This window comes from Anoplopoma fimbria, chromosome 11, assembly GCF_027596085.1.
Source record: "Anoplopoma fimbria isolate UVic2021 breed Golden Eagle Sablefish chromosome 11, Afim_UVic_2022, whole genome shotgun sequence".
In the NCBI taxonomy this organism is placed as follows: domain Eukaryota; kingdom Metazoa; phylum Chordata; class Actinopteri; order Perciformes; family Anoplopomatidae; genus Anoplopoma; species Anoplopoma fimbria.
The window spans coordinates 12062551-12080550 of NC_072459.1; the positions used below are offsets into that span (position 1 = coordinate 12062551).

At 37.9% G+C, this 18000-nt stretch overlaps 3 protein-coding genes and 1 gene segment (V, D, J or C); all 4 read left to right on the top strand.

The window, feature by feature from the left end:
* The first annotated feature begins 483 nt into the window (after positions 1-483).
* Positions 484-1427, top strand: LOC129097884 (Ig kappa chain V-VI region XRPC 24-like). The segment is given in 2 exon segments: positions 484-751; positions 844-1427. Coding segments are annotated over 2 exon segments (372 nt in total).
* A 789-nt stretch (positions 1428-2216) lies between these two features.
* On the top strand, positions 2217-4633 carry LOC129097885 (immunoglobulin lambda-1 light chain-like). The gene is made up of 4 exons (XM_054606777.1): positions 2217-2345; positions 2428-2750; positions 3067-3103; positions 4102-4633. Exons 1-4 carry the CDS (start codon positions 2306-2308, stop codon positions 4428-4430), a joined length of 729 nt encoding a protein of 242 aa, XP_054462752.1. The 5' UTR covers positions 2217-2305; the 3' UTR covers positions 4431-4633.
* A 3647-nt stretch (positions 4634-8280) lies between these two features.
* LOC129099149 (immunoglobulin lambda-1 light chain-like) lies at positions 8281-10679 on the top strand. Its single transcript, XM_054608327.1, has 4 exons — positions 8281-8414; positions 8497-8822; positions 9139-9172; positions 10148-10679. Exons 1-4 carry the CDS (start codon positions 8375-8377, stop codon positions 10474-10476), a joined length of 729 nt encoding a protein of 242 aa, XP_054464302.1. The 5' UTR covers positions 8281-8374; the 3' UTR covers positions 10477-10679.
* A 1096-nt stretch (positions 10680-11775) lies between these two features.
* On the top strand, positions 11776-16749 carry LOC129099150 (immunoglobulin lambda-1 light chain-like). Its single transcript, XM_054608329.1, has 5 exons — positions 11776-11855; positions 12805-12878; positions 12971-13288; positions 15193-15228; positions 16219-16749. Exons 1-5 carry the CDS (start codon positions 11782-11784, stop codon positions 16545-16547), a joined length of 831 nt encoding a protein of 276 aa, XP_054464304.1. The 5' UTR covers positions 11776-11781; the 3' UTR covers positions 16548-16749.
* Positions 16750-18000: the final 1251 nt, after the last annotated feature.

Here is an 18000-nt window from a genome sequence, read left to right on the forward strand (position 1 = left end):
TTAATTTGCAATAAAAGCAGAACAGATAAACTAACAGATTCATACATTTACGATATGAGAAAATAAGATAAAAAAAGATCTTAAAATGAGTTTTCATCTTTCATCAGTCAAGCATCAGCTCTCTACTCCTCACTTCCTGTCCAGGATGCACCTGCAGGCCTCCTCTTCTTATTTATAGCTCCATGTAAATGAAGAGGTCAAGTGTCGGCTCTCTGTAAAATAAGAGGAACTGTCTCTGTCTGGAAACATACTGATGTTTTAATAATTAAAATGCTGTCAAACACAGACAGTTTACCTCTAATTGTTAATTATGCTGATGTGTGCAGAGCTAAAGATTATAACCTGAAGTAAATGTCTACTCTTGATTGACATAACAGTTCTAAGCAAAATTATTCCACATAAAACTTTCATCAATGAATCTAATCCACTAGACATTGACAATAAAGACTTTCATAATTTATGTTTTCATCTTTACTGATAATAGTGGATGAATTAAAGACATTTCCTTCCACAGAAGATAAAAGACCAACAGATGTGAGAATAAAATGCAGATTTAAGCAAAGCTCCTCTTCCTGTCAGTCACTCTCAGTTTCAGTGTTGTATTAAATTGCTCCTCCTGCGCCTCCTCTCCTCATCCTCCAAACCCTCTAATCTGTCAGCAGTAAGCTCACTTTCCAAGTCACAAGGCCGTTCTCTGCCCACACTGACAACATGCTGGGGACCCTCTGCACTCTCATCACTGCTCTAACATGTGAGGAGGATGACTTACTGCAGCTTTGACCTCATGTTGGATTCATCAGTCTGTGTGTTTCTCTTGACTCCATGTCCTCTTGTTGTTTCCAGGTGTGAGTGGTGTGACGGTGGTGACACAGAAGCCTCCAGTTGTGACGGTGAGGAGAGGAGAGACAGCCACCATGGACTGTGAGGTTTTAACAGATGATGGGTCTCGCTGGTATAAACAGAGTCCTGGAGAAAGTATTTGGTTTGTTCTGAGGAACCATTACAGCTACTCCTCTCCAACCTACGGCTCTGGTTTCTCCGCTCCCAAATTCACTTCTAGTCATCTGTCAGGGACAAAGTATCGTTTGACTATCAGCAGTGTGGAGGAGGGAGACTCAGCAGTCTATCACTGTGAAACATGGGACGACTCTGCAAAGGAGCATGTACCACAGTGAATGATACTGTGACAAAAACCTCCTCACTAAAACACTTCTCATTTTTAAGAGACTGGTATATATTACTGAGAGAAAAGCTATCATGGGAAATGATGCCTCTGACATCTTCCCATGCACATGTAAACTTCTTAATTTGAAATACATCACAGTGTTTGTTGGTCATGTTAAGGCTGAAGCCACCACTGAGGTAAAGACTCTAAAGCACAAATCAAGACCAAGACAGTAAAAAAAACACTGATTTTTACCGGCAGAGGTTTGGTAAATAGATAGGAAGTCTGTATAGAGTCAAAAAATTGTTAACCAAGATCACAGGGAGGAATTGCTGGAACACTAGACATAGAGGTACTAAGATAAACTGGTACAGACAAAGAGGAGCACACAAACTAAATACACTGTGGAGGAGGAGGGGTTATGGGAACAGGTGAGGCTGATCAGGACAGGGAAAGGTAATCACACTGCAGGAAAACACACAAGGGGGGGACGTGAAGAGGTGAGTGAAAAAATAGAACAGGAAACCCCAAAAATGACATAGATGTGAAAACAAGTTAACATAACTTAGGGAACTCTCCAAAAACGTGATCTATTATTTCAGTTATGTGAAGGTTGCTGCAGATGTGTTGGTGGAAATTACCCAACACGGTTTGACATACAGTACAATAAAATAAATATGACAAAAAAGATATCTGATTAAAAACATTAAACACTTTTTATTGTGTATAAAATTATAAAACAACCATATTTTGAGAGGGAAAAATATCAAGCCACATGTTGTTTTTATTAGTTTTAAACAGAAAACATGTTTGATAACACTCCTCCATGTATGCAAGGGAGATCTGCAGACTCCCAAAGATAATAATAAGATATTTGTCATTAAAAAAATAATTTATCAAACATCATATTATTAGTACAAAATGATCTGGGGATATGACATTAAACCACATGCCTGTTTTTCATTTAAAAAACTGTGCTGAGTGTTGAAGCTCCTCCTCCTCCTCCTCCTCCTCCTCCTCCTCCTCCACTTCTCCTCTCCTCAGTGTCTTTATAAGCTTCAGTGTCTCCTCTCCTCACACTCCAACCCTCCTCACCTCTCAGCTGGACAGTAAGGGACGTTTACACCACACACTGACAACATGCTGGGGATCCTCTGCACTCTCATCACTGCTCTAACATGTAAGATATTCTCCTCATTCCTTTTACATCCCATATTTTCACACAGAAACCTTTCACATTATTTTTCTCTGTGTGTTGACAGATGTTGATGCAGCAAAAGTGGTGACTCAGACGCCTGCTGACCACACAGTCTCTACAGGACAAGAGGTCGTTCTCAACTGCAACATTCAGAGAGATGATGGCAATTATGTCAGTTGGTATAAACAGGTTCCTGGTGAAGCTCCTCAGTATGTTCTGAGATTTCACTATTCTGGCAGTACACTCTCCTTTGGATCAGGATTCTCCTCAGACCGGTTCAACTCTAAATCCTCATCAAACATACATTACCAGTTCATCATAAAGCAGGCAGAGGCAGGAGACTCTGCTCAGTATTACTGTAAGACATGGGATGACTCTGCTAATGAGGACGTATCACAGTGGTTCACACTGTGACAAAAACCTCCATCAGACACTCACTACAGATTGTATTGATTCTGAATAAAATCAGACAATTCAAATCAGAAGAACTGCCACAAAACATTAAAGGATTCTAAATGAATTCCTCTAAAGAGACAAGAGTGTTTTAAACAAGTCCAGCAGTGTTTTGTAATAAAACCAGACTGATGAAGTGAAAGAGATGTTGACAGTGAAAGTTGGTCTACACAGGATGTTTCAGTTCCACTCCCCTCATTAAAGAGAGTCAGGAGGTTTTTGTACGGCCATGTGTACAAACTGAATCACTGTGGTATTCGGACAAGGAACCAAGCTGATTGTGACAAGTAAGTACTTTAAACTGATCATAAAACAGGGTAGCTTTTGTTGTTTCTGATTCATATTAAGAGAAATAATGAATGTATATGTTGGTAATTATTTAAAATATTCAACATGTTGTTTGATGAATTATATATTGACTTTTTAACATCTGCATTGATACCAAGCTCTGAGTTTGAGGTCAAATAAAAGATCTGCAAATGATTGCAATATTTTAAATGTATTTAACAAATACTCAAAAGTTAATTGATGGCTGAGTAACTTGTATCAGTTGCACAATATTTAAGATGTTCTTATTTATTTGAACATTGTAGATCTTTACGTGAAATAATCAGTCAAGATTGTTTTACAGTGTGACATCAACACCAAACTGTTCTTGTAACGTGAATTCACTAATCTTCTAAAGTTTAATGTTAATTAAACTTTACCTGAATATCATTGTGGCTATTTTAAATTAAATTTGATTCATCTGGTGTTACAGACTTCACAAAAGCAAAGTAATAACTATTACAGCTTCATTTGTCCGAGTGATTTAAAATAATTTTATTATAATTCAAATACCATTTTGTATGACAGAAAGGAAACTTTGTGACAGTTTCCAGCCTCAAAATCAAAGTTTGTAATAGATTGTTAATGATTTCAAAATGGTATTGCCGCTCTGCTCATATCTTAAGGTGATGGTTTCTAAATGTTTCTGTTTTTTAACTGCTTTATTTGTTCAGTTTGACTTTTATCTTGTCAACTAAACTAACAGATTGATTTTAACACAGTTTCCGGCTCAAAAATTACACCAAACTATTTCAAAGTTTTAAAAAGATTGTTTATGTTTTTAACCAGGCTCATATTTAGGTGATGATTTTTAATGTTGTTGCCAAATTAAAATGCTTTAATTCTTCAGCTGGTTTGCTATGTTGTCAACACAACTAACAAATGAATCTGTTACTGTCATTCTTTGTATTAGTGGTTTGATTCTAGTTAATTAATGAAAGTCCTCCTTGTATTCCAGGCTCCAGCCTCCCTCCTCCCGTCCTGACTGTCTTCCCTCCGTCCAGTGCTGAGCTCCAGTCCAACAAAGCCTCTCTGGTCTGTCTGTCCAGTCAGTCTGTGCCTTTTGCAGATGTGACCTGGTTTTCTGGAGGGAGTCCAGTGAGCAGTGGGATCTCCACCAGCACCGCTGTTAAACAACCAGACCAGACTTTCCACATCAGCAGCTATCTGGACGTCCAGACGTCAGACTGGAACATGGATAAGGTTTACAAATGTAAAGTGTCTTTGGGCTCCCAGACTTCAGAGAAAAACATCAAGAAGTCCGACTGTCCCGCTGAACAACAGTAGAGGAGCAGAACGATTATTAAACATCTGCTTTGTTTACTCTTTGTGCTGTTAGTTCATCAAAAGCTTCACATGTTAGAAAGTGTGTCTGCATGCTTGTAGTAAATGTTGTGACCGTTAGGTGGAGGTGTTGTATCAGCTTTGCAATGCTGCAAATATCAATAATCATTCAATAAAAAAATAAAGAAAGCTCTGAGAACAGAAAAGTGTTGAATGTATTTTTACTCATGAAAACATCATTTAAAAGGTTGTTTCCTTCACTAGATTGTGTTTCTCTGAATGTTCCCTGATATTTACAGTAAGTCCAGGTAACATGACAGACATATTAATGTTTAATTCTTAGTTAAATATATGTTAATTCTGAAAGCTACATTGTTATTATTTTAGTTCATTTTCAATAAAAGCAGAACAGATAAACTAACAGATTCATACATTTACGATATGAGAAAATAAGATAAAAAAAGATCTTAAAATGAGTTTTCATCTTTCATCAGTCAAGCATCAGCTCTCTACTCCTCACTTCCTGTCCAGGATGCACCTGCAGGCCTCCTCTTCTTATTTATAGCTCCATGTAAATGAAGAGGTCAAGTTTTGGATCTCTGTAAAATGAGAGGGAACTGTCTTTGACTGGAAACACACTGATGTTTTAATAATTAAAATGCTGTCAAACACAGACAGTTTACCTCTAATTGGGAATTATGCTGATGTGTGCAGAGCTAAAGATTATAACCTGAAGTAAATGTCTACTCTTGATTCACATAACAGTTCTAAGCTAAATTATTCCACATAAAACTTTCATCAATGAATCTAATCCACTAGACATTGAAAGTTAAAAAACGACTTTCATAATTTATGTTTTCATCTTTACTGATAATAGTGGATGAATTAAAGACATTTCCTTCCACAGAAGATAAAAGACCAACAAATGTGAGAATAAAATGCAGATTTAAGCAAAGCTCCTCTTCCTGTCAGTCACTCTCAGTTTCAGTGTTGTATTAAATTGCTCCTCCTGCGCCTCCTCTCCTCATCCTCCAAACCCTCTAATCTGTCAGCAGTAAGCTCACTTTCCAAGTCACAAGGCCGTTCTCTGCCCACACTGACAACATGCTGGGGACCCTCTGCACTCTCATCACTGCTCTAACATGTGAGGAGGATGACTTACTGCAGCTTTGACCTCATGTTGGATTCATCAGTCTGTGTGTTTCTCTTGACTCCATGTCCTCTTGTTGTTTCCAGGTGTGAGTGGTGTGACGGTGGTGACACAGAAACCTCCAGTTGTGACGGTGATGAAAGGAGAGACAGCCACCATGGACTGTAACCTGGGGACTGTTACTAACAGTGCTGCTCGCTGGTATAAACAGATTCCTGGAGGAGTTCCTCAGTATGTATTACGTTTTTATCACAGCAACAGCTCTCCAAGCTATGGCTCTGGTTTCTCCTCTCCAAAGTTCACATCTACTCATCAGTCAACGTCAGATTATCGTTTGATCATAAACACCATCGAGGAGGGAGACTCAGCAGTCTATTACTGTGAAACATGGGACAGCTCTGTTAAAGAGCACGTATCACAGTGATTTACACTGTGACAAAAACCTCTTCACTAAATACTTCTGCTTTTTGAGACTCTGACACATCTTGACTGGGAGAGAAGCCATCAGTCAGTGCTTTCTGTAACTTCCCCTCATATGTATTGAACATACATTTTCAAACTTACTGGCTGTCTATTATACATGCACACTATTCACACAAGTAAAGACTAGTCATGATCTCATACACTGTTGAAAAAAACATTGTTTAAGTAAATATTAATATGTCTTGCTACTCATCACACTCAATTAAAATTATAGAAAGTTTGCAATAGCTTCTTATTTGATTATCTAAATTAAATGATCCTTCTGGAGATAAATCCTCTGGTGCACATGTATATCTTTGAACTTAGACTTGCACTAAACAGTAATCCAACTGCAACATTTCCACTTTCTTAATAGGACCAAAGTTCATCTGATGGCAGAAGATGCCAGATCACTTCATCATATTCATGTTACTACTTTCAAATGAAACAAAAAAGAAAAAACTAAACTTGTTGCACGCCCAGAATTATTAATATTGATGTAAAGGACATCAGCAGGCCTACAAAGACAACTTGAACAACAAAGTGGAACAAACTGCTTGTGGATATGATGCAAAAATACATTCCGGTAAATTCTATAAATTAATGAATGAACAAAAACAGTGTTGAGTTTAAGCTCCTCCTCTTCCCCTTCTCCTCTCCTCAGTGTCTTTATAAGCTTCTGTGTCTCCTCTCCAATAAAACCCTGTTAACTTCTCAGCTGGACAGTAACGTTTACACCAAACACTGACAACATGCTGGGGACCCTCTGCACTCTCATCACTGCTCTAACATGTGAGGAGGATGACTTACTGCAGCTTTGACCTCATGTTGGATTCATCAGTCTGTGTTTCTCTTGACTCCATGTCCTCTTGTTGTTTCCAGGTGTGAGTGGTGTGACGGTGGTGACACAGAAGCCTCCAGTTGTGACGGTGAGGAAAGGAGAGACAGCCACCATGGACTGTGAGGTTTTCACAGATGATGGGTCTCGCTGGTATAAACAGAGTCCTGGAGAAAATATTCGGTTTGTTCTGAGGAACCATTACAGCTACTCCTCTCCAACCTACGGCTCTGGTTTCTCCGCTCCCAAATTCACTTCTAGTCATCTGTCAGGGACAAAGTATCGTTTGACTATCAGCAGTGTGGAGGAGGGAGACTCAGCAGTCTATCACTGTGAAACATGGGACGGCTCTGCAAAGGAGCATGTACCACAGTGAATGATACTGTGACAAAAACCTCCTCACTAAAACACTTCTCATTTTTAAGAGACTGGTATATATTACTGAGAGAAAAGCTATCATGGGAAATGATGCCTCTGACATCTTCCCATGCACATGTAAACTTCTTAATTTGAAATACATCACAGTGTTTGTTGGTCATGTTAAGGCTGAAGCCACCACTGAGGTAAAGACTCTAAAGCACAACTCAAGACCAAGACAGTAAAAAAAACACTGATTTTTACCGGCAGAGGTTTGGTAAATAGATAGGAAGTCTGAATAGAGTCAAAAAATTGTTAACCAAGATCACAGGGAGGAATTGCTGGAACACTAGACATAGAGGTACTAAGATAAACTGGTACAGACAAAGAGGAGCACACAAACTAAATACACTGTGGAGGAGGAGGGGTTATGGGAACAGGTGAGGCTGATCAGGACAGGGAAAGGTAATCACACTGCAGGAAAACACACAAGGGGGGGACGTGAAGAGGTGAGTGAAAAAATAGAACATGAAACCCCAAAAATGACATAGATGTGAAAACAAGTTAACATAACTTAGGGAACTCTCCAAAAACGTGATCTATTATTTTAGTTATGTTAAGGTTGCTGCAGATGTGTTGGTGGAAATTACCCAACACGGTTTGACATACAGTACAATAAAATAAATATGACAAAAAAGATATCTGATTAAAAACATTAAACACTGTTTATTGTGTATAAAATTATAAAACAACCATATTTTGAGCGGGAAAAATATCAAGCCACATGTTGTTTTTATTAGTTTTAAACAGAAAACATGTCTGATAACACTCCTCCATGTATGCAAGGGAGATCTGCAGACTCCCAAAGATAATAATAAGATATTTGTCATTAACAAAATAATTTATCAAACATCATATTATTAGTACAAAATGATCTGGGGATATGACATTAAACCACATGCCTGTTTTTCATTTAAAAAACTGTGCTGAGTGTTGAAGCTCCTCCTCCTCCTCCTCCTTCTCCTCCACTTCTCCTCTCCTCAGTGTCTTTATAAGCTTCAGTGTCTCCTCTCCTCACACTCCAACCCTCCTCACCTCTCAGCTGGACAGTAAGGGACGTTTACACCACACACTGACAACATGCTGGGGATCCTCTGCACTCTCATCACTGCTCTAACATGTAAGATATTCTCCTCATTCCTTTTACATCCCATATTTTCACATAGAAACCTTTCACATTACTTTTCTCTGTGTGTTGACAGACGTTGATGCAGTGATAGTGCTGACTCAGACGCCTGCTGAACACACAGTCTCTTCAGGACAAGAGGTCGTTCTCAACTGCAACATTCAGAGATATGATGGCTATTATGTCAGTTGGTATAAACAGGTTCCTGGTGAAGCTCCTCAGTATGTTCTGAGATTTCGCCATTCTGACAGTTCACTCTACTTTGGATCAGGATTCTCCTCAGACCGGTTCAACTCTAAATCCTCATCAAACATACATTACCAGTTCATCATAAAGCAGGCAGAGGCAGGAGACTCTGCTCAGTATTACTGTCTAACATGGGATGACTCTGCTGATGAGAGCGTATCACAGTGGTTCACACTGTGACAAAAACCTCCATCAGACACTCACTACAGATTGTATTGATTCTGAATAAAATCAGACAATTCAAATCAGAAGAACTGCCACAAAACATTAAAGGATTCTAAATGAATTCCTCTAAAGAGACAAGAGTGTTTTAAACAAGTCCAGCAGTGTTTTGTAATAAAACCAGACTGATGAAGTGAAAGAGATGTTGACAGTGAAAGTTGGTCTACACAGGATGTTTCAGTTCCACTCCCCTCATTAAAGAGAGTCAGGAGGTTTTTGTACGGCCATGTGTACAAACTGAATCACTGTGGTATTCGGACAAGGAACCAAGCTGATTGTGACAAGTAAGTACTTTAAACTGATCATAAAACAGGGTAGTTTTTGTTGTTTCTGATTCATATTAAGAGAAATAATGAATGTATATTTTGGTAATTATTTAAAATATTCAACATGTTGTTTGGTGAATTATATATTGACTTTTTAACATCTGCATTGATACCAAGCTCTGAGTTTGAGGTCAAATAAAAGATCTGCAAATGATTGCAATATTTTAAATGTATTTAACAAATACTCAAAAGTTAATTGATGGCTGAGTAACTTGTATCAGTTGCACAATATTTAAGATGTTCTTATTTATTTGAACATTGTAGATCATTACGTGAAATAATCAGTCAAGATTGTTTTACAGTGTGACATTAACATCAAACGGTTCTTGTAACGTTGATTTACTAATCTTATGAAGTTTAATGTTAATTAAACTTTACCTGAATATCATTGTGGCTATTTTAAATTAAATTTGATTCTCTCGTGTTACAGACTTGTTACAGACAGTGATTTAAAATAATTTTATTATAATTCAAATACCATTTTGTATGACAGAAAGGAAACTTTGTGACAGTTTCCAGCCTCAAAATCAAAGTTTGTAATAGATTGTTAATGATTTCAAAATGGTATTGCCGCTCTGCTCATATCTTAAGGTGATGGTTTCTAAATGTTTCTGTTTTTTAACTGCTTTATTTGTTCAGTTTGACTTTTATCTTGTCAACTAAACTAACAGATTGATTTTAACACAGTTTCCGGCTAAAAAATTACACCAAACTAATCAAACTATTTCAAAGTTTGAAAAAGATTGTTTATGTTTTTAACCAGGCTCATATTTAGGTGATGATTTTTAAATGTTGTTTCCAAATTAAAATGCTTTAATTCTTCAGCTGGTTTGCTATGTTGTCAACACAACTAACAAATCAATCTGTTACTGTCATTCTTTGTATTAATGGTTTGATTCTAGTTAATTAATGAAAGTCCTCCTTGTATTCCAGGCTCCAGCCTCCCTCCTCCCGTCCTGACTGTCTTCCCTCCGTCCAGAGCTGAGCTCCAGTCCAACAAAGCCTCTCTGGTCTGTCTGTCCAGTCAGTCTGTGCCTTTTGCAGATGTGACCTGGTTTTCTGGAGGGAGTCCAGTGAGCAGTGGGATCTCCACCAGCACCGCTGTTAAACAACCAGACCAGACTTTCCACATCAGCAGCTATCTGGACGTCCAGACGTCAGACTGGAACATGGATAAGGTTTACAAATGTAAAGTGTCTTTGGGCTCCCAGACTTCAGAGAAAAACATCAAGAAGTCCGACTGTCCCGCTGAACAACAGTAGAGGAGCAGAACGATTATTAAACATCTGCTTTGTTTATTCTTTTTGCTGTTAGTTCATCAAAAGCTTCACATGTTAGAAAGTGTGTCTGCATGCTTGTAGTAAATGTTGTGACCGTTAGGTGGAGGTGTTGTATCAGCTTTGCAATGCTGCAAATATCAATAATCATTCAATAAAAAAATAAAGAAAGCTCTGAGAACAGAAAAGTGTTGAATGTATTTTTACTCATGAAAACATCATTTAAAAGGTTGTTTCCTTCACTAGATTGTGTTTCTCTGAGTGTTCCCTGATATTTACAGTAAGTCCAGGTCACATGACAGACATATTAATGTTTAATTCTTAGTTAAATATGTTAATGTTAAATTCTGAAAGCTACATTGTTAATTGTAGTTAATTTGCAATAAAAGCAGAACAGATAAACTAACAGATTCATACATTTACGATATGAGAAAATAAGATAAAAAAAGATCTTAAAATGAGTTTTCATCTTTCATCAGTCAAGCATCAGCTCTCTACTCCTCACTTCCTGCCCAGGATGCACCTGCAGGCCTCCTCTTCTTATTTATAGCTCCATGTAAATGAAGAGGTCAAGTTTGGGCTCTCTGTAAAATAAGAATGAACTGTCTCTGACTGGAAACACACTGATGTTTTAATAATTAAAATGCTGTCAAACACAGACAGTTTACCTCTAATTGGGAATTATGCTGATGTGTGCAGAGCTAAAGATTATAACCTGAAGTAAATGTCTACTCTTGATTCACATAACAGTTCTAAGCTAAATTATTCCACATAAAACTTTCATCAATGAATCTAATCCACTAGACATTGAAATTAAAACGACTTTCATAATTTATGTTTTCATCTTTACTGATAATAGTGGATGAATTAAAGACATTTCCTTCCACAGAAGATAAAAGACCAACAAATGTGAGAATAAAATGCAGATTTAAGCAAAGCTCCTCTTCCTGTCAGTCACTCTCAGTTTCAGTGTTGTATTAAATTGCTCCTCCTGCGCCTCCTCTCCTCATCCTCCAAACCCTCTAATCTGTCAGCAGTAAGCTCACTTTCCAAGTCACAAGGCCGTTCTCTGCCCACACTGACAACATGCTGGGGACCCCTCTGCACTCTCATCACTGCTCTAACATGTGAGGAGGATGACTTACTGCAGCTTTGACCTCATGTTGGATTCATCAGTCTGTGTGTTTCTCTTGACTCCATGTCCTCTTGTTGTTTCCAGGTGTGAGTGGTGTGACGGTGGTGACACAGAAACCTCCAGTTGTGACGGTGATGAAAGGAGAGACAGCCACCATGGACTGTAACCTGGGGACTGTTACTAACACTTATGCTCACTGGTATAAACAGATTCCTGGAGGAGTTCCTCAGTATGTATTACGTTTTTATCACAGCCACAGCTCTCCAAGCTATGGCTCTGGTTTCTCCTCTCCAAAGTTCACATCTACTCATCAGTCAACGTCAGATTATCGTTTGATCATAAACACCATCGAGGAGGGAGACTCAGCAGTCTATTACTGTGAAACATGGGACAGCTCTGTTGAAGAGGACGTATCACAGTGATTTAAACTGTGACAAAAACCTCTTCACTAAATACTTCTGCTTTTTGAGACTCTGACACATCTTGACTGGGAGAGAAGCCATCAGTCAGTGCTTTCTGTAACTTCCCCTCATATGTATTGAACATACATTTTCAAACTTACTGGCTGTCTATTATACATGCACACTATTCACACAAGTAAAGACTAGTCATGATCTCATACACTGTTGAAAAAAACATTGTTTAAGTAAATATTAATATGTCTTGCTACTCATCACACTCAATTAAAATTATAGAAAGTTTGCAATAGCTTCTTATTTGATTATCTAAATTAAATGATCCTTCTGGAGATAAATCCTCTGGTGCACATGTATATCTTTGAACTTAGACTTGCACTAAACAGTAATCCAACTGCAACATTTCCACTTTCTTAATAGGACCAAAGTTCATCTGATGGCAGAAGATGCCAGATCACTTCATCATATTCATGTTACTACTTTCAAATGAAACAAAAAAGAAAAAACTAAACTTGTTGCACGCCCAGAATTATTAATATTGATGTAAAGGACATCAGCAGGCCTACAAAGACAACTTGAACAACAAAGTGGAACAAACTGCTTGTGGATATGATGCAAAAATACATTCCGGTAAATTCTATAAATTAATGAATGAACAAAAACAGTGTTGAGTTTAAGCTCCTCCTCTTCCCCTTCTCCTCTCCTCAGTGTCTTTATAAGCTTCTGTGTCTCCTCTCCAATAAAACCCTGTTAACTTCTCAGCTGGACAGTAACGTTTACACCAAACACTGACAACATGCTGGGGACCCTCTGCACTCTCATCACTGCTCTAACATGTGAGGAGGATGACTTACTGCAGCTTTGACCTCATGTTGGATTCATCAGTCTGTGTGTTTCTCTTGACTCCATGTCCTCTTGTTGTTTCCAGGTGTGAGTGGTGTGACGGTGGTGACACAGAAGCCTCCAGTTGTGACGGTGAGGAAAGGAGAGACAGCCACCATGGACTGTGAGGTTTTCACAGATGATGGGTCTCGCTGGTATAAACAGAGTCCTGGAGAAAATATTCGGTTTGTTCTGAGGAACCATTACAGCTACTCCTCTCCAACCTACGGCTCTGGTTTCTCCGCTCCCAAATTCACTTCTAGTCATCTGTCAGGGACAAAGTATCGTTTGACTATCAGCAGTGTGGAGGAGGGAGACTCAGCAGTCTATCACTGTGAAACATGGGACGACTCTGCAAAGGAGCATGTACCACAGTGAATGATACTGTGACAAAAACCTCCTCACTAAAACACTTCTCATTTTTAAGAGACTGGTATATATTACTGAGAGAAAAGCTATCATGGGAAATGATGCCTCTGACATCTTCCCATGCACATGTAAACTTCTTAATTTGAAATACATCACAGTGTTTGTTGGTCATGTTAAGGCCGAAGCCACCACTGAGGTAAAGACTCTAAAGCACAAATCAAGACCAAGACAGTAAAAAAAACACTGATTTTTACCGGCAGAGGTTTGGTAAATAGATAGGAAGTCTGAATAGAGTCAAAAAATTGTTAACCAAGATCACAGGGAGGAATTGCTGGAACACTAGACATAGAGGTACTAAGATAAACTGGTACAGACAAAGAGGAGCACACAAACTAAATACACTGTGGAGGAGGAGGGGTTATGGGAACAGGTGAGGCTGATCAGGACAGGGAAAGGTAATCACACTGCAGGAAAACACACAAGGGGGGGGGACGTGAAGAGGTGAGTGAAAAAATAGAACATGAAACCCCAAAAATGACATAGATGTGAAAACAAGTTAACATAACTTAGGGAACTCTCCAAAAACGTGATCTATTATTTCAGTTATGTGAAGGTTGCTGCAGATGTGTTGGTGGAAATTACCCAACACGGTTTGACATACAGTACAATAAAATAAATATGACAAAAAAGATATCTGATTAAAAACATTAAACACTGTTTATTGTGTATAAAATTATAAAACAACCATATTTTGAGCGGGAAAAATATCAAGCCACATGTTGTTTTTATTAGTTTTAAACAGAAAACATGTCTGATAACACTCCTCCATGTATGCAAGGGAGATCTGCAGACTCCCAAAGATAATAATAAGATATTTGTCATTAAAAAATAATTTATCAAACATCATATTATTAGTACAAAATGATCTGGGGATATGACATTAAACCACATACCTGTTTTTCATTTAAAAAACTGTGCTGAGTGTTGAAGCTCCTCCTCCTCCTCCTCCTCCTCCTTCTCCTCCACTTCTCCTCTCCTCAGTGTCTTTATAAGCTTCAGTGTCTCCTCTCCTCACACTCCAACCCTCCTCACCTCTCAGCTGGACAGTAAGGGACGTTTACACCACACACTGACAACATGCTGGGGATCCTCTGCACTCTCATCACTGCTCTAACATGTAAGATATTCTCCTCATTCCTTTTACATCCCATATTTTCACACAGAAACCTTTCACATTATTTTTCTCTGTGTGTTGACAGATGTTGATGCAGCAAAAGTGGTGACTCAGACGCCTGCTGAACACACAGTCTCTACAGGACAAGAGGTCGTTCTCAACTGCAACATTCAGAGAGATGATGGCAATTATGTCAGTTGGTATAAACAGGTTCCTGGTGAAGCTCCTCAGTATGTTCTGAGATTTCACCATTCTGTCAGTTCACCCGACTTTGGATCAGGATTCTCCTCAGACCGGTTCAACTCTAAATCCTCATCAAACATACATTACCAGTTCATCATAAAGCAGGCAGAGGCAGGAGACTCTGCTCAGTATTACTGTATGACATGGGATGGCTCTGCTGTTGAGGGCGTATCACAGTGGTTCACACTGTGACAAAAACCTCCATCAGACACTCACTAGTGATTTTATTGATTCTGAGCAAAATCAGACAATTCAAATCAGAAAAACTGCCACAAAACATTAAAGGACATGATCTGAATTCCTCTAAAGAGACAGGAGTGTTTTAAACAAGTCCAGCAGTGTTTTGTAATAAAACCAGACTGATGAAGTGAAAGAGATGTTGACAGTGAAAGTTGGTCTACACAGGATGTTTCAGTTCCACTCCCCTCATTAAAGAGAGTCAGGAGGTTTTTGTACGGCCATGTGTACAAACTGAATCACTGTGGTATTCGGACAAGGAACCAAGCTGATTGTGACAAGTAAGTACTTTAAACTGATCATAAAACAGGGTAGTTTTTGTTGTTTCTGATTCATATTAAGAGAAATAATGAATGTATATTTTGGTAATTATTTAAAATATTCAACATGTTGTTTGGTGAATTATATATTGACTTTTTAACATCTGCATTGATACCAAGCTCTGAGTTTGAGGTCAAATAAAAGATCTGCAAATGATTGCAATATTTTAAATGTATTTAACAAATACTCAAAAGTTAATTGATGGCTGAGTAACTTGTATCAGTTGCACACTATTTAAGATGTTCTTATTTATTTGAACATTGTAGATCTTTACGTGAAATAATCAGTCAAGATTGTTTTACAGTGTGACATCAACACCAAACTGTTCTTGTAACGTTGATTTACTAATCTTCTAAAGTTTAATGTTAATTAACCTTTACCTGAATATCATTGTGGCTATTTTAAATTAAATTTGATTCTCTCGTGTTACAGATTTCACAAATGCAAAGTTTAAAATCAAAGTGATTTAAAGTCATTTTTATTATAATTCAAATACCATTTTGTATGACAGAAAGGAAACTTTGTGACAGTTTCCAGCCTCAAAATCAAAGTTTGTAATAGATTGTTAATGATTTCAAAATGGTATTGCCGCTCTGCTCATATCTTAAGGTGATGGTTTCTAAATGTTTCTGTTTTTTAACTGCTTTATTTGTTCAGTTTGACTTTTATCTAGTCAACTAAACTAACAGACTGACTTTAATACAGTTTCCAGCTAAAAAATTACACCAAACTAATCAAACTATTTCAAAGTTTGAAAAAGATTGCTTATGTTTTCAACAAGGCTCATATTTAGGTGATGATTTCTTAATGTTATTGCCAAATTAAAATTATTTAATTCTTCAGGAGTTTACTATATTGTCAGCACAACTAATAAATGAATCTGTTACTGTCATTCTTTGTATTAGTGGTTTGATTCTAGTTAATTAATGAAAGTCCTCCTTGTATTCCAGGCTCCAGCCTCCCTCCTCCCGTCCTGACTGTCTTCCCTCCGTCCAGTGCTGAGCTCCAGTCCAACAAAGCCTCTCTGGTCTGTCTGTCCAGTCAGTCTGTGCCTTTTGCAGATGTGACCTGGTTTTCTGGAGGGAGTCCAGTGAGCAGTGGGATCTCCACCAGCACCGCTGTTAAACAACCAGACCAGACTTTCCACATCAGCAGCTATCTGGACGTCCAGACGTCAGACTGGAACATGGATAAGGTTTACAAATGTAAAGTGTCTTTGGGCTCCCAGACTTCAGAGAAAAACATCAAGAAGTCCGACTGTCCCGCTGAACAACAGTAGAGGAGCAGAACGATTATTAAACATCTGCTTCTTTACTCTTTGTGCTGTTTGTTCATCAAAAGCTTCACATGTTAGAAAGTGTGTCTGCATGCTTGTAGTAAATGTTGTGACCGTTAGGTGGAGGTGTTGTATCAGCTTTGCAATGCTGCAAATATCAATAATCATTCAATAAAAAAATAAAGAAAGCTCTGAGAACAGAAAAGTGTTGAATGTATTTTTACTCATGAAAACATCATTTAAAAGGTTGTTTCCTTCACTAGATTGTGTTTCGCTGAATGTTCACTGATATTTAGAGCAAGTCCAGGTCAACTTACAGACATATTAATGTTTAACGCTTAGTTAAATATGTATATGTTAATTCTGAATCATTGTTATTTTTTAGTTCATTTGAAATAAAAGCAGAACAAACAGATTTATAGATTCATACATTTTGGATGTGAGAAACTTTGTTAAAACTCAGATCTTAAACTGAGTTTTCATCCTCCATCAGTCAACCTTCAGCTCTCTACTCCTCCCTTATTTCCCAGGATGCACCTGTAGGCCTCCTCTTCTTATTTATAGCTCCATGTAAATGAAGAGGTCAAGTGTCGGCTCTCTGTAAAATGGGAGGGAACTGTCTCTGACTGGAAAAACACTGATGTTTTAATAATTAAAATGCTGTCAAACACAGACAGCTTACCTTCATTGTGAATTATGCTGATGTGTGCAGAGCTAAATATTATAACCTGAAGTAAATGTCTACTCTTGATTCACAAAAACTTTCATCAATGAATCCCATCCACTTTCAGAGAAAAAAGTGACAATCATCTCTATCTTTCATGCTTGTGCTGTTTCACCATTAGATTTAGAAATTAGAAATTCTGATGTTAGTTGATGGAAATACTTCAGCTTTAATGTATTGTGCATGGATTGTTTTAATTTTTTTTATACTGCTTTTTACTTCTTTTGTCTGAAGTGAAAACCAAAAAGAAATTTGATTCAGTTATTCTGTACTAATCGTCTATAATCTTAGTGGTTGCTGCAAGAGCCCCCAACTCAAGTAAATTACTGGCACACAAACAGTGCTTTGATACTGTTAATATTGGTACAACTTGGTTTGAAAGAATGTAATAGTTTCTTTCATAATCACTGAATATAGAATTATTTTTCTCAAACAGATCCCACTAACTTTCCAGCATTTCATGATTATGTTACATTTCTCATGTTCAGTGGTAGTCACTGGAAATAAACACCTTTTAAGGAAAGGTTCATGAAGTTAAGGTGGGGTCAAATAATAAGTCACATTAGAACAAAGGGGATTCTTCATTTACATGGAGCTATAAATAAGGAGAGAAGGCCTACAGGTGCATCCTGGGAACGCAGAGTGGTTGGAGTAGAGGTGATGCTTCATTGACGGAGGGTGAAAACTTGGTTTCATTTGCTCATGCTATTGGATTTAACTACTGCAAGCGAC

What these genes read in the sequence shown, in the direction of transcription:
- LOC129097885 (XM_054606777.1), top strand. Translation starts at nt 2,306, where the DNA reads ATGCTGGGGATCCTCTGCACTCTCATCACTGCTCTAACAT. An exon ending in GGGATGACTCTGCTAATGAG is followed by an intron (nt 2,751 to 3,066) that starts GACGTATCACAG and finishes AACTGAATCACT; the next exon opens with GTGGTATTCGGACAAGGAAC. An exon ending in AACCAAGCTGATTGTGACAA is followed by an intron (nt 3,104 to 4,101) that starts GTAAGTACTTTA and finishes CTTGTATTCCAG; the next exon opens with GCTCCAGCCTCCCTCCTCCC.
- LOC129099149 (XM_054608327.1), top strand. Translation starts at nt 8,375, where the DNA reads ATGCTGGGGATCCTCTGCACTCTCATCACTGCTCTAACAT. An exon ending in ATGACTCTGCTGATGAGAGC is followed by an intron (nt 8,823 to 9,138) that starts GTATCACAGTGG and finishes TGAATCACTGTG; the next exon opens with GTATTCGGACAAGGAACCAA. An exon ending in AACCAAGCTGATTGTGACAA is followed by an intron (nt 9,173 to 10,147) that starts GTAAGTACTTTA and finishes CTTGTATTCCAG; the next exon opens with GCTCCAGCCTCCCTCCTCCC.
- LOC129099150 (XM_054608329.1), top strand. Translation starts at nt 11,782, where the DNA reads ATGGACTGTAACCTGGGGACTGTTACTAACACTTATGCTCACTGGTAT. An exon ending in ATTCCTGGAGGAGTTCCTCA is followed by an intron (nt 11,856 to 12,804) that starts GTATGTATTACG and finishes TTAACTTCTCAG; the next exon opens with CTGGACAGTAACGTTTACAC. An exon ending in GGACGACTCTGCAAAGGAGC is followed by an intron (nt 13,289 to 15,192) that starts ATGTACCACAGT and finishes ACTGAATCACTG; the next exon opens with TGGTATTCGGACAAGGAACC.